Source organism: Gigantopelta aegis, chromosome 1 (assembly GCF_016097555.1).
Source record: "Gigantopelta aegis isolate Gae_Host chromosome 1, Gae_host_genome, whole genome shotgun sequence".
In the NCBI taxonomy this organism is placed as follows: Eukaryota; Metazoa; Mollusca; class Gastropoda; order Neomphalida; family Peltospiridae; genus Gigantopelta; species Gigantopelta aegis.
The window spans coordinates 45,108,624-45,133,236 of record NC_054699.1 but is presented as its reverse complement, the minus strand read 5'-3'; the positions used below and the strand labels follow the sequence as shown (position 1 = coordinate 45,133,236).

At 37.0% G+C, this 24,613-nt stretch overlaps 1 protein-coding gene across 2 annotated transcripts in view; it reads left to right on the top strand.

Moving 5' to 3' along the window:
- Window positions 1-24,613, top strand: part of LOC121375756 (filamin-C-like) — a 193,102-nt gene that overhangs the window by 157,339 nt on the left and 11,150 nt on the right. For both annotated transcript variants that reach the window (XM_041503373.1, XM_041503381.1), the window contains 6 exons: window positions 10,024-10,167; window positions 12,678-12,803; window positions 14,378-14,524; window positions 17,024-17,128; window positions 19,354-19,523; window positions 23,327-23,618. In XM_041503373.1, coding sequence (XP_041359307.1) covers window positions 10,024-10,167; window positions 12,678-12,803; window positions 14,378-14,524; window positions 17,024-17,128; window positions 19,354-19,523; window positions 23,327-23,618 — 984 coding nt within the window. The remainder of the gene's footprint in view (window positions 1-10,023; window positions 10,168-12,677; window positions 12,804-14,377; window positions 14,525-17,023; window positions 17,129-19,353; window positions 19,524-23,326; window positions 23,619-24,613) is intronic.

Below are 24,613 nucleotides of genomic sequence, written 5' to 3'. Positions count from 1 at the left end.
GATGTCACAAATATTAAAAGCTCCAACTACTGTAGACTACAAATAAAATATAGTCAGGAATATGGGTGGCTCCCAATGGTTTTGATGGTTCATTATGAAAATCAGCATGGCTGATGGATTTGAAATTCCCACACCTGGTAACTTGAAGACGGCCACACCCTGCATACAGGATTTCCTCCCAACACTAATGTCCAGGACATTAAGTTATTACTTCATACAGGTAGAGTCATGTTTGTGTTTCTTTCCTCAGACACTGTATTTTTTTAATACTGATATTTCTTTGATGTACCTGTTCAGGTCTCCTAATCTAGGGGTCAGTCAAGTGCATGTGTTTTAATGGCATTCTTTAAAGGGGTAGAGGTACTCTGACTATCTTTGTTGTCCACCATTATCTTGAGCTGTTTGGTTCATGTAATACATCCTTAAGTAACCGTGAACCAGGCCTATAATGGGAAATGATTTCTACGCATGTGCATTGTAATGTACAATCGATTTGATGAAAAATATTGTTTTACCTTGTTCACTTTATTGTCAAAATCAACCAACAAATGTTAATATCCATGTCATTTTCTGTTGTGAAGAGGTTAAATGCATGTTGTAGTCAAATGTTGACATCTTCAGCGACTCCTGTAAACCAGGCTATTGTTTTCATGAGTGACACATGTCACGTGACATCACCAAAACTCTTACGCAATGAGTCTGTGAAGCAGATGAGACTTTGACAATGACAGCGGTGTGAAACTTGTTTACTTAGGTTTGTTTAATATTACACGCCATTTAATATAATGTGCACAGTGCAAAATGGCAGTCATGCATACATTTCCCTATGTATAAAAATATTTTGAATGTCTACTTGTCTTTTCTTCATTTGTGCACTTGGTTTTTGGGGAGGTTTTCTTAATTCAATAAAAGTAGTTTAATGTTAGGGTTCAACCGTATGCAGATTCCTTAAAAACAAGTTAAATGTAAATAGACCAGTTTATTGTATACAATGTAGCTCGGTTCACGGTGTTTTCACAATAATAATATAGCATCTTGGTGTAAATAGTATTTATTATTATAAACTAATCATGGATTGGTGAATAGGCATATAGGGGGCTGTGGAATGGGGTGGGTGGGAAAATGACCCCCACATTTCCATTTTAATGTGTTCAGAAATCTGGAAATATTTGAACATCTGAAATTCTAAATTTGTTCAGGGAACCCCTTTAATGGGTTCAGGGAGCCCCTTTAATGGGTTCAGGGAACCCCTTTGGGCCCTGAGATATCCATCACCTTGCCCATCACACTAACAGTAGAGCCCCCTCCCACTAACAGTAGATCCCCCTCCCACACGCACACTTTCAAATACACTATGTGGGCCTTGTATAGGCGATTTTACAGAAAAGAAAAGAACTAGGTCTGAACTTGCACAAAAATATTTTTTCATCAATGATGTGTAACTTTACTATAAGTACATGTGTGCTATATTAGATTTAGAAAATAAGGAGGAGGTGACATTTTAAGACATGTGGCTGCTTAACAGAGGTGGTTGTTTGAACAGGTTTGACTGACTGCTTAACAGAGGTGGTTGTTTGAACAGGTTTGACTGTGACTGCTTAACAGAGGTGGTTGTTTGAACAGGTTTGACTGTGACTGCCAAAATGAGGTGGTTGTTTGAACAGGTTTGACTGACTGCTTAACAGAGGTGGTTGTTTGAACAGGTTTGACTGTGGCTGCTTAACAGAGGTGGTTGTTTGAACAGGTTTGACTGTGACTGCTTAACAGAGGTGGTTGTTTGAACAGGTTTGACTGTGACTGCTTAACAGAGGTGGTTGTTTGAACAGGTTTGACTGTGGCTGCTTAACAGAGGTGTTTGTTTGAACAGGATTGACTGTGGGAATTGCTTAGATCAGTCATTTAGGGTTGATTAATAAGGAAAACATTTGTGAAGGCATAGATACATAAACAGCAGTGGCAAGTTGGCTTGAAGGTTATCACGATTTAGCTCAGTCGGTTGAGTGCTCGCTTTAGGTGCTTGCTTTGCTGAATCGAACAACCTCTGTGGATCCATTCAGCTGCTTTGATTTTTTCTTGTTCCAACAAGTGCACACAACTGGGTTCAAAGGCTGTGGTATGTCTGTCTGTGGGAAAGTGCATATTAAAGATCCCTTGCTGCATTAGGAAACATGTAGCGGGTTTCCTCTGATGACTACGAGTCATAATTTACAAACGTTTGGCATCCAATAGCCGATGATTAATTAATCAATGTGCTCTAGTGGTGTCGTTAAACAAAACACACTTTTTACTTTCTATCAAGTTTTCTCAGATGAAAATGATTTCATCCTGATGCCTTGGTCTCTGATTTGTTGACTATGGATGCCTTTTATCCTTTTATCAAATTACCAATCATAATTTTGCTGTCATACAACATGGAATGTATGGGAAGGGCATGGTGGCATACCAGGCAGGGCATGGTGGCATACCATTTTACCCCCCCCCCCCCCCCCTCATTCCACAGCCCCTGACATGCAATTTCTGGGACATGCTCCCCTTCCTCCCATTCCACAGCCATGCAATTTCTCGGACATGCTCCTACCTTCCCCCATTCCACAGCCCCTGACATGCAATTTCTGTGACATGCTCCCCCTCCCCCCCCCCCCCCCCCCCCCCCAATTCCACATCCCCTGACATGCAATGTCTGGGGTTCAACATTAAGTAAGGAGTGCCACCGCAATATTGTCGTCATCACCATGGTGAAATGCCATAACTGGCCCAACAAATATCATGATACTTTGACAGGTATGGCCTGCTTGTGTCTGTTGTTAGTGTATTTCGGTGGATGATATAAAAGTTATGTTTTCAATCAATGTGTCACCCACTGCCTGTCTGTGTCGTCACGGTGGAGACAGGTTTTATTATGGCTCCTAATCTCCACCTATTTGTGATTGATCAGTGTGTGTCAGACAACGCAGGGTTGCAGCACACTAAATCAGGCACTTCCTGGCCCATGCTTATAAAACTTTTAGTCTAGACTCAAGACTAATAGGAAGGAAGGAATTTTTTTATTATTTAACGACACACTCAACACATTTTATTTATGGTTATATGGCATCAGACAAATGGTTAAGGACCACACATATATTGAGAGAGGAAACCTGCTGTCGCCACTTCATAGGCTACTCTTTTCGATTATCAGCAAGGAATCTTTTATATGCACCATCCCACAGATAGTACCTACCACGTCCTTTGTTGCCAGTTGTGGAGCACTGGCTGGAATGAGAAATAGCCCAGTGGGTCCACTGACGAGGATCAATCCAGACTCTATAATAGAGTCTGATTGAGACTTTAATGCAGGGAACATTTTGTTTTCTAAATCCTGATTAGCGATATTTCTATAATGATTTGAAAATCGATTAACAACTACTGTTAAAAAATTTTAAATTGTGTATCGATCTCTGGAATTTTCATAGTGAATCACGGCGCGATATCAACAAAATGTTGACTGTAATTACAGGTCTCCCCCTGCCCATTGTTAAATTAGCCAATTCCTTTGTTTTTTTAAAAGTGGATACAACATTTAGTAGTTGGCTAATAATTGTTTGGTTTTTTTAAATTAACCCTTTTTAAACAATGAACAAGGAAACATATTAGCTAAAAGTAAATTCTTCCATTGTGGGAGTGGGATTTATTGCAGTCGGTCAAGTGCTTGCTTGAGGTGCTTACATCATCACACGATCAAAGGGTTTTTTCTTGTTCTGATCAGTGCACTAGAACTGGTCAAAGGCCATGGTATATGCTGTCCTGTCTAGGAAAGTGTATATAAAAGATCCCTTGCTACTAATGGGAAAATGTAACAGGTTTCCTCTCTAAGACTGTCAGAATTGCCATATGTTTGACATCCAATAGCTGATGATTAATAAATCAATGTGCTCTAGTGGTGTCATTAAACGAAACAAAACTTTTATTTTTTATGTGTATATCCTGGGTTGACTGGTAAACTGTTTATTGGCCAATTATGATGACCGATTAAACTAAGTCATAAACGTATACTGTACTAATAGATTATGACTTTTGATCACATATGTGAAGTTACATGCTACATTACAAAATCACTCATTTGATTTCTAAGTCATCGTACAATATAGCCGAAATAACAAATAATAGCTTTTCCCTTTAATTTTTATGAACTGAAGGATAAAAATATAATAACTATTTAATGACATAGGGTATTGGCTTTATCCTGTTCAGGCCGATATCCTACGTCATCAACTAGTTATTCTCTATACATTTTATTAAAAAATGTTAACATTATCAGCAATAAAGATTAATTTGGTGTAATGCAACCTCAAACCAGTAGTGGAGATACATTTGTTTCGTGTAAAAAAAACGAGATACATGTATCACAGTTGGATTGTATAGTAGCCCGGTCCATATGGATTTGAGGTTAATTCTTGTGGATGAAATGATTCAAGGAAGTAGAGGTAACTTGTAAACACCTGTGGGGTTTTCTGGTTCCAACCAGTGCACCACAACTGGTCAAAGGTTGTGGTATGTGCTTTCCTGTCTGTGGGAAATTAAAGTGCATATAAAAGATCCCAGGCTGTTACTGCATGCTGACTTCGTGTCAGAATTGCCAAATGTTTGACATCCAAGAGCTGATGATTAATAAATCAATGTGCTCTAGTGGTGTCGTAAAACTAAACAAACTTCTTTTTTGTAAACACCTAGAAAGGAAAGGAATATATGTTTACCAACACCTCAGCACATTTTAAACAATGTGTCTAACATACGTCTCTGCCTTGTGTTACTTTTGAAACACAACGATCACTAGTGTTAGAACTCAACTATATGTTTACCAACACCTCAGCACATTTTAAACAATGGTGTCTAACATACGTCTCTGCCTTGTGTTACTTTTGAAACACAACGATCACTAGTGTTAGAACTCAACTATATGTTTACCAACACCTCAGCACATTTTAAACAATGTGTCTAACATACGTCTCTGCCTTGTGTTACTTTTGAAACACAACGATCACTAGTGTTAGAACTCAACTATATGTTTACCAACACCTCAGCACATTTTAAACAATGTGTCTAACATACGTCTCTGCCTTGTGTTACTTTTGAAACACAACGATCACTAGTGTTAGAACTCAACTATATGTTTACCAACACCTCAGCACATTTTAAACAATGTGTCTAACATACGTCTCTGCCTTGTGTTACTTTTGAAACACAACGATCACTAGTGTTAGAACTCAACTATATGTTTACCAACACCTCAGCACATTTTAAACAATGTGTCTAACATACGTCTCTGCCTTGTGTTACTTTTGAAACACAACGATCACTAGTGTTAGAACTCAACTATATGTTTACCAACACCTCAGCACATTTTAAACAATGTGTCTAACATACGTCTCTGCCTTGTGTTACTTTTGAAACACAACGATCACTAGTGTTAGAACTCAACTATATGTTTACCAACACCTCAGCACATTTTAAACAATGTGTCTAACATACGTCTCTGCCTTGTGTTACTTTTGAAACACAACGATCACTAGTGTTAGAACTCAACTATATGTTTACCAACACCTCAGCACATTTTAAACAATGTGTCTAACATACGTCTCTGCCTTGTGTTACTTTTGAAACACAACGATCACTAGTGTTAGAACTCAACTATATGTTTACCAACACCTCAGCACATTTTAAACAATGTGTCTAACATACGTCTCTGCCTTGTGTTACTTTTGAAACACAACGATCACTAGTGTTAGAACTCAACTATATGTTTACCAACACCTCAGCACATTTTAAACAATGTGTCTAACATACGTCTCTGCCTTGTGTTACTTTTGAAACACAACGATCACTAGTGTTAGAACTCAACTAAAGTTTGTTTTGTTTAACGACACCACTAGAGGATGTCAAACATTTAGTAATTTTGACATAGAGACTTTAAAGAGGAAACCCACTACATTTTTGCATTAGTAGCAATGGATCTTTTACATGCACCATCCCACAGACAGATAGCACATACCACAGCATTTGATATACCAGTCGTGGTACACTGACTGGAACAAACAATAGGCCCATATCATCAGGATTGCTGTGTTTGCACCAAACAATTAACTTTTCATGATACATTTAATTAGAAATAATTAAATGTCCATTAATTTCATTACAATTTAACGTCATCCCATTGGTCTAGCCATTATTGGTAGTTTGTCTTACTGAGCACTATTGTTTAAGAACCAAAAAATTATTCAAAATAAAATATGAACTTTTATTATTGTTATTTTAAGTATGTTTTAAATTTAATTGTAAGTATTGTCTGTTATTTCTTTTACGTTCATCTGGGCATGAAATTTTTTTCTATGACAATGGCTTTACCAATTTACAGTTTGTGGATGTTTTATTTTGTTCATACCGCGATGAACGTAAATAACAGACCAGTGTGTGAGTTTGGTTTAAAAAATGTAAGTGTCATAAGGACTCCCAGTTTGCAAATCTTTAGAGCCCGCCACCAACCCAATGAGCCCTGCCATGCGTCTCCAGTAGAACAAAAGATACAGTAAATGTTTTGCATGAAACCATGGAAAAGATTGCTATTCAAGACTGGTTTCCTGGGATTTTGATATATATGTTGATGGTGTCATTTCGAAGAATCAATGTAATTTGTACAAATAATTTTTGCAAGCCATACAGGCTCGTATGATATTCAAGCTAGAGAGTCCTATATGATTTTTGCAAGCCATGCGGGCTCGTATGCTATCCAAGCTAGAGAGTCCTGTATGATTTTTACAAGCCATGCGGGCTCGTATGCTAGCCAAGCTAGAGAGTCCTATATGATTTTTGCAAGCCATGCGGGCTCGTATGCTATCCAAGCTAGAGAGTCCTGTATGATTTTTGCAAGCCATGCGGGCTCGTATGCTAGCCAAGCTAGAGAGTCCTGTATGATTTTTGCAAGCCATACAGGCTCATATGCTATCCAAGCTAGAGAGTCCTGTATGATTTTTACAAGCCATGCAGGCTCGTATGCTATCCAAGCTAGAGAGTCCTATATGATTTTTGCAAGCCATACAGGCTCGTATGCTATCCAAGCTAGAGAGTCCTATATGATTTTTACAAGCCATGCAGGCTCGTATGCTAGCCAAGCTAGAGAGTCCTATATGATTTTTGCAAGCCATACAGGCTCGTATGCTATCCAAGCTAGAGAGTCCTATATGATTTTTATGATTTTAGCCAAGCCCTATATGATTTTTACAAGGCTCGTATGCTAGCCAAGCTAGAGAGTCCTATATGATTTTTGCAAGCCATACAGGCTCGTATGCTATCCAAGCTAGAGAGTCCTATATGATTTTTACAAGCCATGCGGGCTCGTATGCTATCCAAGCTAGAGAGTCCTATATGATTTTTACAAGCCATGCGGGCTCGTATGCTAGCCAAGCTAGAGAGTCCTATATGATTTTTACAAGCCATGCGGGCTCGTATGCTAGCCAAGCTAGAGAGTCCTGTATGATTTTTACAAGCCATGCGGGCTCGTATGCTAGCCAAGCTAGAGAGTCCTGTATGATTTTTACAAGCCATACAGGCTCGTATGCTATCCAAGCTAGAGAGTCCTATATGATTTTTACAAGCCATGCGGGCTCGTATGCTAGCCAAGCTAGAGAGTCCTATATGATTTTTACAAGCCATGCGGGCTCGTATGCTAGCCAAGCTAGAGAGTCCTGTATGATTTTTACAAGCCATGCGGGCTCGTATGCTAGCCAAGCTAGAGAGTCCTGTATGATTTTTACAAGCCATACAGGCTCGTATGCTATCCAAGCTAGAGAGTCCTATATGATTTTTGCAAGCCATGCGGGCTCGTATGCTATCCAAGCTGGAGAGTCCTATATGATTTTTACAAGCCACGCAGGCTCGTATGCTATCCAAGCTGGAGAGTCCTATATGATTTTTGCAAGCCTCAATTATATAAATGTAACAAAGATAGGAATTATTATGGCAGTGTCACATGGTACGAGTTTCATCATACGAGAATAGCTACAAATATAGCCAACTGTGACAAGACCGACGTTACAATTTCATCAGAATCGTAGGTTACTATGCAATCGACTATGCTGATACGAAGCACTCATATAATGAGGTCTGTCAGTTAGGACAGTATATAGATTGTGTTCACTGGGATAGAGACCCTAAAAGTTTGTTTAAATTTACCATTAATAGTTATGTAATATGGGTTTTGTTTATGTACATATGAACACAAATGGATACTCCGGCATATATCAGTTCCATCAACTAAACAGAAGGAATAATTATAGTTAACATTTGCCATTTGAGTTGATTATGGAGCCGTAATAATTATAGTTAACATTTGCCATTTGAGTTGATTATGGAGCCGTAATAATTATAGTTAACATTTGCCATTTGAATTGATTATGGAGCCGTAATAATTATAGTTAACATTTGCCATTTGAGTTGATTATGGAGCCGTAATAATTATAGTTAACATTTGCCATTGATTATGAGCTGTAATAATTATAGTTATTTGAGTTGATTATGGACCAGTAATATTTATAGTTAACATTTGCCATTTGAGTTGATTATGGAGCCGTAATAATTATAGTTAACATTTGCCATTTGAGTTGATTATGGACCAGTAATATTTATAGTTAACATTTGCCATTTAAGTTGATTATGGAGCCGTAATAATTATAGTTAACATTTGCCATTTGAGTTGATTATGGAGCCGTAATAATTATAGTTAACATTTGCCATTTGAGTTGATTATGGAGCCGTAATAATTATAGTTAACATTTGCCATTTGAGTTGATTATGGACCAGTAATATTTATAGTTAACATTTGCCATTTGAATTGATTATGGAGCCGTAATAATTATAGTTAACATTTGCCATTTGAGTTGATTATGGAGCCGTAATAATGATAGTTAACATTTGCCATTTGAGTTGATTATGGAGCCGTAATAATTATAGTTAACATTTGCCATTTGAATTGATTATGGAGCCGTAATAATTATAGTTAACATTTGCCATTTGAGTTGATTATGGAGCCGTAATAATGATAGTTAACATTTGCCATTTGAGTTGATTATGGAGCCGTAATAATTATAGTTAACATTTGCCATGACAGATGATTATGGACCCGTAATAATTATAGTTAACATTTGCCATGACAGTTGATTATGGACCCGTAATAATTATAGTTAACATTTGCCATTTGAGTTGATTATGGACCAGTAATATTTATAGTTAACATTTGCCATTTGAATTGATTATGGAGCCGTAATAATTATAGTTAACATTTGCCATTTGAGTTGATTATGGAGCCGTAATAATTATAGTTAACATTTGCCATTTGAGTTGATTATGGAGCCGTAATAATTATAGTTAACATTTGCCATGACAGATGATTATGGACCCGTAATAATTATAGTTAACATTTGCCATGACAGTTGATTATGGACCTGTAATAATTATAGTTAACATTTGCCATGACAGATGATTATGGACCTGTAATAATTATAGTTAACATTTGCCATGACAGTTGATTATGGACCTGTAATAATTATAGTTAACATTTGCCATGACAGTTGATTATGGACCTGTAATAATTATAGTTAACATTTGCCATAACAGCTGCATAATTATGGGACCGTAATAATTATAGTTACTATTTGCCATGGTAGTTGATTATGGACCCGTAATAATTAGAGTTGACATTTGCCATGGCAGTTGGTTATGGACCCGTAATAATTGTAATTAACATTTGCCATGACAATTGGTTATGGACCCACTAATTATGGTTAATATTGGCCATTATAGTTGATTATGGACCTGTAATAATTATAGTTAACATTTGCTATGACAGTTATAAACCCATAATAATTATAGTTAACATTTGGTTATGGATTTCATTGCTGGTTGTCACATTGGTTGAACCCAGTTGATCAGTTCTTGCTTACAATCAATCATTGGACCCGTACTACTGACATGCCCTGTTTTGTTTTCTCGCAGGAAGTCCCTTCACACAGGAGATTGGGGAAGGTCTTCTACCGACTGCACAGGGTGAAGGTTTATACCATGGGGAGGAAGACAAGCCTGCCACCTTTCACATCGAGTCAAGCGGCATGGTCGGGGAACCCACCGTCAGTGTAGATGGTAAGTCATTTATTAAACCTGCCACCTTTTACATCGAGTCAAGCGGCATGGTAACCTAGTGTCAGTGTAGATGGTAAGTCATTTATTAAACCTGCCACCTTTTACATCGAGTCAAGCGGCATGGTAACCTAGTGTCAGTGTAGATGGTAAGTCATTTATTAAACCTGCCACCTTTTACATCGAGTCAAGCGGCATGGTAACCTAATGTCAGTGTAGATGTTAAGTCATTTATTAAACCTGCCACCTTTTACATCGAGTCAAGCGGCATGGTAACCTAGTGTCAGTGTAGATGGTAAGTCATTTATTAACCTGTCACCTTTTACATCGAGTCGAGTGGCATGGTAACCTAATGTCAGTGTAGATGGTAAGTCATTTATTAAACCTGCCACCTTTTACATCGAGTCAAGCGGCATGGTAACCTAATGTCAGTGTAGATGGTAAGTCCTTTATTAACCTGTCACCTTTTACATCGAGTCGAGCGGCATGGTAACCTAATGTCAGTGTAGATGGTAAGTCATTTATTAAACCTGCCACCTTTTACATCGAGTCAAGGAGCATGGTAACCTAATCTAATGTCAGTGTAGATGATAAGTCCTTTATTAAACCTGTCACCTTTTACATTGAATCAAGCGGCATGGTAACCTAGTGTCAGTGTAGATGGTAAGTAATTTATTAAACCTGTCACCTTTTACATTGAATCAAGCGGCATGGTAACCTAGTGTCAGTGTAGATGGTAAGTAATTTATTAAACCTGCCACCTTTTACATTGAATCAAGCGGCATGGTCCAGGGCCCCGTTCCACAAAGCGATCTTAGCACTACTATCACTGTAAATACCTACCATTGGGACCTTAATTTGTTTTTCCACAAATCATCGTAACTTACTATCATCGTAAATTTCTGTGAAAATTAACAATTGGTACGAGGCAGTTGTAAGCCACTAACGTAGATGTCAGATGGCAATTAGATGATGATTTGATAATTTTCTAAGAAGGATACTAACTTTTTGTTTAAATATGGTTGTAATATATACCAAATAACTTTTATGAAACTCGGTGTTTGATGAAAAACAGTGTAGGCCATACGACCGTCACACGAAAATATGACAGATTACTCATGGCAATTATCGCTTAGCAAATAAACTGACAGTTACTTCATGGATGTCCGATACCAATGAATACATCCAAGATGGTCCAAAAAGTCGGTAACCAATTTATTATTTAACTAATGCGCACTTCTTCACACAGAATATATTAATCATTAAAGGGGCACTTATAACTACTGTAAGGTTGCTTTGTGGAACGGCTGTAAAGTTTACGGTGCCAGTTGTAAAACTCACCTTAAATCACTACAATTAACCTTAGCTACAATTCGTTCATGGAACGGGGCCCTGGAACCTAATGTTAGTGTAGATGGTCAGTCAGTTATTAAACCTGCCACCTTTTACATTGAGTCAAATGGTATGGTCGGGTAACCTAATGTTAGTGTAGATGGTCAGTCAGTTATTAAACCTGCCACCTTTTACATTGAGTCAAATGGTATGGTCGGGTAACCTAATGTTAGTGTAGATGGTAAGTCATTTATTACAAGCCAGATGTGTAATATTATGTAATGTTGATTATGACAGTATGATTTCAGTAAAGTATATTGAACCCAACAGAAAACACACCAGTTGTATTTGTAGCTGTAAAAGAATATGAGAAGAAAACATAATATATTGAATTGATTTCGTATAACTGGATGTAATCTGGTAGGCAATAAATAACACTAAACATTCATATGGAACTCATCCCACAGACAGGATAGCACAACCACTGCCTTAGATATACCAGTCATGGTGCACTGGTTGGAACGAAAAATAGCCCAATGGGCCCAATGAAGGGGATCGATCCAAAACCAACAGTGCATCAAGCTTTATCACTGGGCTGTGTTTGGAATGGAGTTAGTATATTTGTATGTTACAGCTTATGCTACACATTGTTTTCAGTATGTGGCTGTACGTAGCCCAGTGGTAAAGCACTCTTCTTATGCACAGTCGGTCTGGGATAGATCCCTCTTGGTGTGCCCATTGGGCTATTTCTCGTTCCAGTCAGTGCACCACGACTGGTATATCAAAGACTGTGGTATGTGCTGTCGTGTCAGTGGGATGTTGTATATAAAAGATCCCTTGCTAGTAATGGAAAAATGTAGCAGGTTTCCTTTGATGACCATGAGTCAGAATGACCAAATATTTTAACATCCAACAAACTGAGCATTACAAATATGTGTAGAAGACTTAAGTATTGCAAACTGGCGATGGCTGAATTCCACTTGTACCTAAATCCCATGCAGTGGGATACCGCTCTGTGGTATGGCACTTGTACCTAAAGATTATATGTCAAAATTACCAAATGTTTGATATTTAATACCCGATGATTTTAACAGTAACATCTAAAAATTGGGTGATGTGTTTTGAATGGATTTCAGTATATTTGTATGTGGCTGATTATGACACACACTGTTTGTTTTCAGGACCGAATGCAGTTGCGAAATGCAGCATAGACCCCCAGCCCCAAGGTCGGTACTCTGTGACGTACGTACCTGTGGAAGTCGGCATGTTCGATGTGCATGTCATGTGGAACGGCAAGAATATTCACGGTCAGTTCACACAGAAAACAGTGTCAATATTGTGATAATACAGAGAGAAGCATTTAAAAATACATCGGGTCTCAATGAAAACATGTTTTAAAGCAGCAGTTTTAAACAGGTTGGGCTGAATTTACAAAGCATGTTTATGTGTTACCAGTGTGTAACTACGTATATTTACAGTGCTTAAACACCCACGTTTACACAGCCTGTTTATGTGTTACACGCGTGTAACTACGTATATTTACAGTGCTTAAATACCCACGTTTATACAGCCTGTTTATGTGTTACACGCGTGTAACTACGTATATTTACAGTGCTTAAATACACACGTTTACACAGCCTGTTTATGTGTTACACCCGTGTAACTACGTATATTTACAGTGCTTAAATACACACGTTTACACAGCCTGTTTATGTGTTACACGCGTGTAACTACGTATATTTACAGTGTTCAAGACAAACAGGCCCACTAAGAACTGAAACAACTAAACACTAGTTTTGAACTGAATAATAATTTGTTGAAAAAGCTGATTTAAAAAGTAGTATATTATGATAGATGAAGCTAAATATTAATTCAGTTCATAGCTTTTCTTCTCTTCACATTGTTGTCATGGTGGTATTGATAATCATATTTAATATTTAAAACACTTTTTGCCAATATTTTTGTTAATATTTTTCTTTAATTGTTTTGTTTTCTTGTTTTTCACTTCTCATTTGCCGTTTTATTCGAACAAATGTCTGGGAAATAAAGGACCATTCCTGCCATTTGGAAAGAGTAACGTGGTGGCAACGGGTTTCTTCTCACTCTGTAGACTACGTGTTGAAACAATAACTTGTTAAACACCAAAATAGTGCTGAGATGTCAGCAAACGAATAATTGTTTTCTTTTGTTAGCTGTCAATTTGTTTATTGATCTATTCTTTACATTCGCATATCATATATTTTTACAAACACCATTTACAAAGGGAGGAAATTAAAATGATATTTCCATAGCAACCTGTCATAAAATTCTCTTTTTATATGAACAGGATAAACAAATAGCTATTGAAAATCTAACCTGATAATTTCAGCTCATCCAATATTAATGTATGCATGAATGCTCAAATCTAAACTGACTGTTTCCGTAGAACTAATACCTTTCCTCTTGGGTCCCTGAACAGCCAGTTGATATCCTGTGTTGAAAAACAAACTGGCCGTGACTGGGTCATCATAAAAATGTTGAGGTACAATCTGAGGTTGTATGCTTGGTGTTGAAAAATCATTTAATTACTCAGAAATTGCTTCAGTTTCGTTTCTGGTGTCACATATGGATAGAAAGTATTTTAAATGTGTGCATACTCAGAAATAATTAAGCTATGAATACAAGAGATAAGCTGCTTTCATTTATATATATTTTTTAAATTTATGTATTAATTTGTCAATGCAAAATCAAACTTGGTTTGTAAAATATGTAGTGGGATACTTTATCCGAATTATCAAACCTTTGATGGCCATTATAGCCAGTGATTAATGAGACATTTTGCTCTAGTGGTGACATTACAGAAGAACGCAGTGTGACTATGAATTGTGTTGTGTGTTTCCAGGCAGTCCGTTCCACCCGAAGGTGGTTAACCCGCGCAAGGTGCATGTGGTGGGCGGCTGGCAGCACTACATGGACTCGCAGGAGCGCATCCTCCTCACTGTCAACAATGAGAAACAGATCCCCTTCGACTGCTCCGACGCTGGGCCAGGTAAACAACAACATATATACAGTTAGCTCCGATACTGGGCCATTTAAACAACAACATATTCAATTAACTCTGATGCTGGGCCAGGTAAACAACAACATATTCTATTAGCTCCGACACTGGGCCATTTAAACAACAACATATTCAATTAACTCCGACGCTGGGCCAGGTAAACAACAACATATTCAATTAGCTCCGACGCTGGGCCAGGTAAACAACAACATATTCTATTAGCTCCGACATTGGGCCATTTAAACAACAACATATTCAATTAACTCCGACGCTGGGCCAGGTAAACAACAACATATTCAATTAGCTCCGACGCTGGGCCAGGTAAACAACAACATATTCAATTAGCTCCGAAGCTGGGCCAGGTAAACAACAACATATTCAATTAGCTCCGATGCTGGGCCATTTAAACAACAACATATTCAATTAACTCCGATGCTGGGCCAGATAAACAACAACATATTCAATTAACTCTGATGCTGGGCCAGGTAAACAACAACATATTCAATTAACTCTGATGCTGGGCCATTTAAACAACAACATATTCAATTAGCTCCGATGCTGGGCCAGGTAAACAACAACATATTCTATTAGCTCCGATGCTGGGCCAGGTAAACAACAACATATTCAATTAGCTCCGACACTGGGCCAGGTAAACAACAACATATTCAATTAGCTCCAAAGCTGGGCCAGGTAAACAACAACATATTCAATTAACTCCGATGCTGGGCCAGGTAAACAACAACATATTCAATTAGCTCTGATGCTGGGCCAGGTAAACAACAACATATTCTATTAGCTCCGATGCTGGGCCAGATAAACAACAACATATTCAATTAACTCCGATGCTGGGCCAGGTAAACAACAACATATTCAATTAGCTGTGATGCTGGGCCAGGTAAACAACAACATATTCAATTAGCTCTGATGCTGGGCCAGGTAAACAACAACATATTCAATTAACTCTGATGCTGGGCCATTTAAACAACAACATATTCAATTAGCTCCGATGCTGGGCCAGGTAAACAACAACATATTCAATTAACTCTGATGCTGGGCCAGGTAAACAACAACATATTCTATTAGCTCCGAGCTCCAGGTAAACAACAACTATTTAATTAGGGGCCAGGTAAACAACAACATATTCAATTAGCTCCAAAGCTGGGCCAGGTAAACAACAACATATTCAATTAACTCCGATGCTGGGCCAGGTAAACAACAACATATTCAATTAGCTCTGATGCTGGGCCAGGTAAACAACAACATATTCTATTAGCTCCGATGCTGGGCCAGATAAACAACAACATATTCAATTAACTCCGATGCTGGGCCAGGTAAACAACAACATATTCAATTAGCTCTGATGCTGGGCCAGGTAAACAACAACATATTCTATTAGCTCCGATGCTGGGCCAGGTAAACAACAACATATTTAATTAGCTCCGACACTGGGCCAGGTAAACAACAAAATATTCAATTAGCTCCAAAGCTGGGCCAGGTAAACAACAACATATTCAATTAACTCCAACGCTGGGCCAGGTAAACAACATATTCAGTTAACTCCAACGCTGGGCCAGGTAAACAACAAATATATATTCAGTTTACTCTGACGCTGGGCTAGGTAAACAACAACATATTCAGTTAGCTCCGACACTAGGCCAGGTAAACAACAAATAATTTATTAGCTCCGACGCTGGGCCATGTAAACAACAAATATATATTCTGTTTACTCTGACGCTGGGCCAGGTAATGTCAAAAACAACAATAAATATACATGTTCAATTTGCTCCGATGCTGGGCCAGGTAAACAACAACAAATAGTTAATTATTTAGAATTTAACATGTAAAGTTGTGTATTGCAGTAAACTATGAGCTAATATATAAAGTTGTGTATTGCAGTAATCTGCTAGCTATTGTATAAAGTTGTGTATTGCAGTAATCAAAGAGCTATTGTATAAAGTTGTGTATTGCAGTAATATGCGAGCTATTGTATAAAGTTGTGTATTGCAGTAATCTGCGAGCTATTGTATAAAGTTGTGTATTGCAGTAATCTGCGAGCTATTGTATAAAGTTGTGTATTGCAGTAATCTGCGAGCTATTGTATAAAGTTGTATATTGCAGTAATCTGCGAGCTATTGTATAAAGTTGTGATTGCAGTAATCTGCGAGCTATTGTATAAAGTTGTGTATTGCAGTAACCTGCTAGCTATTGTATAAAGTTGTGTATTGCAGTAATCAACGAGCTAATGTATAAAGTTGTGTATTGCAGGTAAGCTGCGAGCTAATGTATAAAGTTGTGTATTGCAGTAAGCTGCGAGCTAATGTATAAGGTTGTTTATTGCAGGTAAGCTGCGAGCTAATGTATAAAGTTGTGTATTGCAGTAAGCTGCGAGCTAATGTATAAAGTTGTGTATTGCAGGTAAGCTGCGAGCTAATGTATAAAGTTGTGTATTGCAGTAAGCTGCGAGCTAATGTATAAGGTTGTTTATTGCAGGTAAGCTGCGAGCGGAGGTGAAGGGACCGACGGGCTCCATCCCGTGTCGTGTTGATGACCACAACGTCGGAAACACTGTCGTCTGCTTCACACCTAGGGAAGAAGGTAAACAATTCTAACACAAAGGCCAAAAAAAAAAAAATTCTGGTCTCTGGTCAGTGTGATCATCGATTTTGACCCTCGCACTTTTCTTGCTAGGACATAAAACCACATTTGGAGCTAAAATGGTCTATATGCTGGCTGCTGTTCTGAATGAGTATCATGGCTTATTTTAAAAATATTTGCAGCCAGCCAAAGTCAAAGTAATAAAAATTGCCTTTGGCTATATGGAAAATGTAAAGGAAAATATTTAGTGTACCAAGGCACTGGAGGGGGCACCATGGCTATGGAGAATGGACCAATGCCGATGAGGAGGACTAAAAAAAACTAAATATATCCATGAAGAAAAAAAAATTGCATTGCGGCATCAGTTCTGGAACTTTGGTCTGACCAGAGACCAACCCCCCCCCCCCCCCCCAATACTCTAGACTTTTGTTTTTCAAAATGTAAACGATAACAAAATGGCAATAAATAAGCAGTACTATATGAATATTTCCAAACTTTAAAAATGCATATATTCCAACATTGTAAAAAACAAATTTGTCAAATGAGGCATGTGAAGTTTTGCAGCCCTCGGATTGAATTAACAGACACGCAGGGGTGCGGGTGTAGTCATGTTCATGGCCACACACCATTGAAAACAAAATGTCTAATAGTGAGGTTCAGATGAATCAAGTTCACCAAGCATTGCTCATTTGATCCATTTGACCGTTGAACCACCTCAGTGGATCCATTCAATTGATTGGGGTTTTTTCTCATTCAAACCAGTGCAACACAACTGGTACAAGGCCGTGATATGTGCTTTCCAGTCTGTGGGTAAATACATATAAAAAATGCCTAGCTGCATTATGGAAAATGTGGCGGGTTTCCTCTGATGACTACGTGTCAGAATTACCAAATGTTTGACATCCAAAAGCCGAAGATTAATTAATCAATATGCTCTAGTGGTGTCGTTAAACAAAACAAACTTTAACTTTAACAAGAAGTGTTATAGGATAAACAGAATTTGTTACTCGTGGTTTTTAATATGTAAAAATCAACCTCGTCTAGTTAATTGGTATGGTCTAAGCAGAGCCTCGACAAATACTGATAATGTAGACTCAGTTGAATCCTCTATTTTCATTATATTCATTACAATATAACATCGTCCCATTGGTCCAGCCGTAGCTTTGGGAGTTTGTTCATTTCTCAATGAATGTAAACATTATGTCATCAAGGAATGTCATATTTGATGATGTCATCAAGGAATGTCATATTTGATGATGTCATATCTGATTTTGGTACTTTGTCTTATTGAGTGTTATTGTTTATGGACCAAAAAGAATTCAAATAAAATATGAACTTTTAACATTATTATTAGTAAATGTGTTTTAAATTTAATTATAACGATTGTCTGTTATTTCTTTTACGTTCATCTGGGTATGAAAAAAATAAATCATCTGCAAACTGTGTGAGAACAGCTTCGCCGATTCACAGTTTGTGGATGATTTCTTTTGTTCATACCCTAATGAATATAAAATCCTCAGTTGATTTGTGAAAACCAAGGAAAGATCACAAACGTTATCACATTCTCAACACCAATATATTTTTAATATATGCTTTTAGTTGTAAGTATGCTTTTAATTGTATTTATGAGTAGTATATTATATGGGGTGCCCCTAATAATATACTACTTTCATGTGAAAATTAAGTTGAATCTACCTTTTCTCAGTGCAAACGAGGGAACACACTAGAAAAGACTGCTTAACAAATTTAAGAAAGTTTGAGTAATTGTGTATAAAATTATTGAATAAGTTAGTAATATATTCAAAATGTTTTAAGTCAAATGCATTTTATTTTTGAAAGTGTTGCAATGTGTGCGTCTTAAAAAGTTTGAAATATTCATTGTTGTACTTTTTAAAATGTATTAAAATTTGTTATACATGTGTATCCTGAATTAATAATATGCTGCTTTTGACAAAATTACTTTCAAAACAAGCCACATAAAAATGTAATAATAATTAGTTTTTAAATACATGTATTTCCTAATATTTAAAATTTTCTGGGTTCTGTTTTTTTTAGATTACATATAAAAACATTGATAAATATTATCTATATTCAGTCTACCATCAGTCACATGCATTCCCATTACCAATTTTTTATGGTAATTTACACATGTATGTAGTGTTTTTGTTCTGAATCTTTTTTAAAAGTTAAATGACAAAACATTGATAAAAAAATATATGTTTCAGGAAAACATCAAATCCACGTGCACTGGGCAGACATTCCAATCAGTAATTCTCCATTCCTTGGCTACGCTAGCAGCACCACTCACGACATCTCCAAGGTGATCCTGACAGGCAGGGGACTCAAGGAGGCCATTGTGCGAGAGGAGGCAGAGTTTATTATTGATGCATCACAGGTGAGGACTATATATGATTGTTAAAGAGGCGGAGTTCATTATTGATGCATCACAGGTGAGGACTATATGATTGTTAAAGAGGCGGAGTTTATTATTGATGCATCACAGGTGAGGACTATATATGATTGTTAAAGAGGCAGAGTTCATTATTGATGCATCACAGGTGAGGACTATATGATTGTTAAAGAGGCGGAGTTTATTATTGATGCATCACAGGTGAGGACTATATGATTGTTAAAGAGGCGGAGTTTATTATTGATGCATCACAGGTGAGGACTATATATGATTGTTAAAGAGGCGGAGTTTATTATTGATGCATCACAGGTGAGGACTATATATGATTGTTAAAGAGGCAGAGTTTATTATTGATGCATCACAGGTGAGGACTATATGATTGTTAAAGAGGCGGAGTTTATTATTGATGCATCACAGGTGAGGACTATATATGATTGTTAAAGAGGTGGAGTTTATTATTGATGCATCACAGGTGAGGACTATATGATTGTTAAGGAGTGGAGTTTATTATTGATGCATCACAGGTGAGGACTATATGATTGTTAAGGAGTGGAGTTTATTATTGATGCATCACAGGTGAGGACTAATATGATTGTTAAAGAGGCGGAGTTCATTATTGATGCATCACAGGTGAGGACTATATGATTGTTAAAGAGGCGGAGTTTATTATTGATGCATCACAGGTGAGGACTATGATTGTTAAAGAGGCAGAGTTTATTATTGATGCATCACAGGTGAGGACTATATATGATTGTTAAAGAGGTGGAGTTTATTATTGATGCATCACAGGTGAGGACTATATGATTGTTAAGGAGTGGAGTTTATTATTGATGCATCACAGGTGAGGACTAATATGATTGTTAAAGAGGCGGAGTTCATTATTGATGCATCACAGGTGAGGACTATATGATTGTTAAAGAGGCGGAGTTTATTATTGATGCATCACAGGTGAGGACTATATATGATTGTTAAAGAGGTGGAGTTTATTATTGATCCATCACAGGTGAGGACTATATGATTGTTAAGGAGTGGAGTTTATTATTGATGCATCACAGGTGAGGACTAATATGATTGTTAAAGAGGCGGAGTTCATTATTGATGCATCACAGGTGAGGACTATATGATTGTTAAAGAGGCGGAGTTTATTATTGATGCATCACAGGTGAGGACTATGATTGTTAAAGAGGCAGAGTTTATTATTGATGCATCACAGGTGAGGACTATATATGATTGTTAAAGAGGTGGAGTTTATTATTGATGCATCACAGGTGAGGACTATATGATTGTTAAGGAGTGGAGTTTATTATTGATGCATCACAGGTGAGGACTAATATGATTGTTAAAGAGGCGGAGTTCATTATTGATGCATCACAGGTGAGGACTATATGATTGTTAAAGAGGCGGAGTTTATTATTGATGCATCACAGGTGAGGACTATGATTGTTAAAGAGGCAGAGTTTATTATTGATACATCACAGGTGAGGACTATATGATTGTTAAAGAGGCGGAGTTTATTATTGATGCATCACAGGTGAGGACTATATATGATTGTTAAAGAGGCGGAGTTTATTATTGATGCATCACAGGTGAGGACTATATATGATTGTTAAAGAGGCAGAGTTTATTATTGATGCATCACAGGTGAGGACTATATGATTGTTAAAGAGGCAGAGTTTATTATTGATGCATCACAGGTGAGGACTATATGATTGTTAAAGAGGCAGAGTTTATTAGTGATGCATCACAGGTGAGGACTATATGATTGTTAAAGAGGCGGAGTTCATTATTGATGCATCACAGGAGAGGCGGAGTTTATTATTGATGCATCACAGGTGAGGACTATATGATTGTTAGAGAGGCGGAGTTTATTACTGATGCATCACAGGTGAGGACTATATTATTGTTAAAGAGGCGGAATTTATTATTGATGCATCACAGGTGAGGACTATATGATTGTTAAAGAGGCGGAGTTTATTATTGATGCGTCACATGTGAGGACTATATGATTGTTAAAGAGGCGGAGTTCATTATTGATGCGTCACAGGTGAGGACTATATGATTGTTAAAGAGGCAGAGTTTATTATTGATGCATCACATGTGAGGACTATATGATTGTTAAAGAGGCGGAGTTCATTATTGATGCATCACAGGTGAGGACTATATGATTGTTAAAGAGGTGGAGTTTATTATTGATGCATCACAGGTCAGGACTATATGATTGTTAAAGAGGTGGAGTTTATTATTGATGCATCACAGGTCAGGACTATATGATTGTTAAAGAGGCGGAGTTCATTATTGATGCATCACAGGTGAGGACTATATTATTGTTAAAGAGGCGGAGTTTATTATTGATGCATCACAGGTGAGGACTATGATTGTTAAAGAGGCGGAGTTTATTACTGATGCATCACAGGTGAGGACTATATATGATTGTTAAAGAGGTGGAGTTTATTATTGATGCATCACAGGTCAGGACTATATGATTGTTAGAGAGGCGGAGTTTATTGCTGATGCATCACAGGTGAGGACTATATGATTGTTAAAGAGGCAGAGTTTATTAGTGATGCATCACAGGTGAGGACTATATGATTGTTAAAGAGGCAGAGTTTATTATTGATGCATCACAGGTGAGGACTATATGATTGTTAAAGAGGCAGAGTTTATTAGTGATGCATCACAGGTGAGGACTATATGATTGTTAAAGAGGCAGAGTTTATTATTGATGCATCACAGGTCAGGACTATATGATTGTTAGAGAGGCGGAGTTTATTACTGATGCATCACAGGTGAGGACTATATGATTGTTAAAGAAGCGGAGTTTATTATTAATGCATCATAACTAGGTGAAATCTATGTCATTGTTAAAGAGGCGGAGCTTAGTGACATATTATAGGTAAGGGCTATATCATTGTTAAAGGCAGAGTTTATTATTAATGTTTTAATAATTATAATTAATAATTTAATTGGATTACATTGGTAAGTATATTTCTTGAGCTAGCATTAAGAGTCTTTAAACATTCAGTATTTAAACATGTACTGTTAATCAATTAAAATAGGTAGCTGGATCTTATGTTAATTATTTAAAATAGGTAGCTGGATCTTATGTTAATTATTTAAAATAGTTAGCTGGATCTTATGTTAATTATTTAAAATAGGTAGCTGGATCTTATGTTAATTATTTAAAATAGTTAGCTGGATCTTATGTTAATTATTTAAAATAGTTAGCTGGATCTTATGTCAATTATTTAAAATAGGTAGCTGGATCTTATGTTAATTATTTAAAATAGTTAGCTGGATCTTGTGTTAATTATTTAAAATAGTTAGCTGGATCTTGTGTCAATTATTTAAAATAGTTAGCTGGATCTTGTGTTAATCAATTAAAATAGTTAGCTGGATCTTGTGTCAATTATTTAAAATAGTTAGCTGGATCTTGTGTTAATTATTTAAAATAGTTAGCTGGATCTTGTGTCAATTATTTAAAATAGTTAGCTGGATCTTGTGTTAATCAATGAAAATAGTTAGCTGGATCTTATGTCAATTATTTAAAATAGGTAGCTGGATCTTGTGTTAATTATTTAAAATAGTTAGCTGGATCTTATGTCAATTATGTAAAATAGTTAGCTTGATCTTGTGTCAATTATTTAAAATAGTTAGCTGGATCTTGTGTCAATTATTTAAAATAGCTGGATCTTGTGTCAATTATTTAAAATAGTTAGCAGGATCTTGTGTCAATTATTTAAAATAGTTAGCTGGATCTTGAAGTCATTAACATAAATGTTTCATTGCAGGCTGGTTCTGGAGATCCAGAAGTCCAGCTAACAGGGGTCAAGGCTGAGGTCAGCGTGTTCGTGACCCCTCTAGGTGGTGGGAAATACCGCTGTACCTACATACCGACGATTCCTGGAGCCTACTTGTTACACATCTCGTGGAACAGCCATCAGTTGCGTGGCTCCCCCTATAAAGTGAACGTGATTGGTGCATTTTATCCCAACAAGGTCATTGTTGGAGGTGAAGGTCTCAAGGGCGGGTTGCTGGGTCGTGACCTTGACATCAGGATTGACACCCGTAAAGCAGGACCAGGTAAAATAATGTTATCCTTTCGGTAAAATACATATTGAAAGTCTTATAAGGTTGTTTTTTAAATTATTTAAGAGGGAAAGAATTTTCTTTTATCATCACATGGATTTTCTTCGCTAACACATAATAATATTAAATTTTTTAATTGTGTGTGAGCTTCTTGGAATGTAGACAAGTCTGACTATAAGCCATAAACAACCAAGACAAGGTTGTGAATCCTAAGGACTTTAATCAGACGAATACAGGTAAAGACATTGTGAATTATAATACTGGGGTTTCCACTGAGCATAACACTGCTCCACGTTCTATGAAAACAGATTATGAATTCAGGATAATATAATATATACAACTGAATCCCGTTGGCTCGAACTCCTTTGTTGCTAGAGAAAGTGTTCGATCAATCGTATAGTTCGACCTAACCATTCGGTCAACAATTCACTAACCCTATTTTAAGTAAATACAATTTTGCAAATAGGAATAATCGGATATGTCACCTAAAGGAGATATTCATATTTACAAAATAGACTTAAATGCAGCATCTGACGAACAGGGATTTTTCACTAGCCATCGAGCATGGCAATAGTAGTTATTTACTAGCCCAGCATTGAATATCACTAGCCATGCGAGTGGGGCTACCATAATCTAGAACCCATTATAAAAGTGATTATTACATAAGGAAAATATATCTGTATTCTTATTGGTCAAAAACCAGTCCCATGACTTTCCGTAAATAACCCTGAGACAGTCTCACCGGTCTGATCAAAAGTGATATTGCCCTGGGAGATTTAACTAATGAAACTAAAGATGAGACAAAATTCTATCCAGTTAATGAGTAGGTAACGTAGGCAACTTCTAATTCTAATGTAAACAACCACAAACTTGTGACAAAACGCTTTGCTGTCCTTCAACAAAAAGATAACATCTGTATTCATACTGACTTTAATTAGGCAAGGTCAGTAATCGTCACATTGTGTAAGGAATATCTCACATTTAAAAAC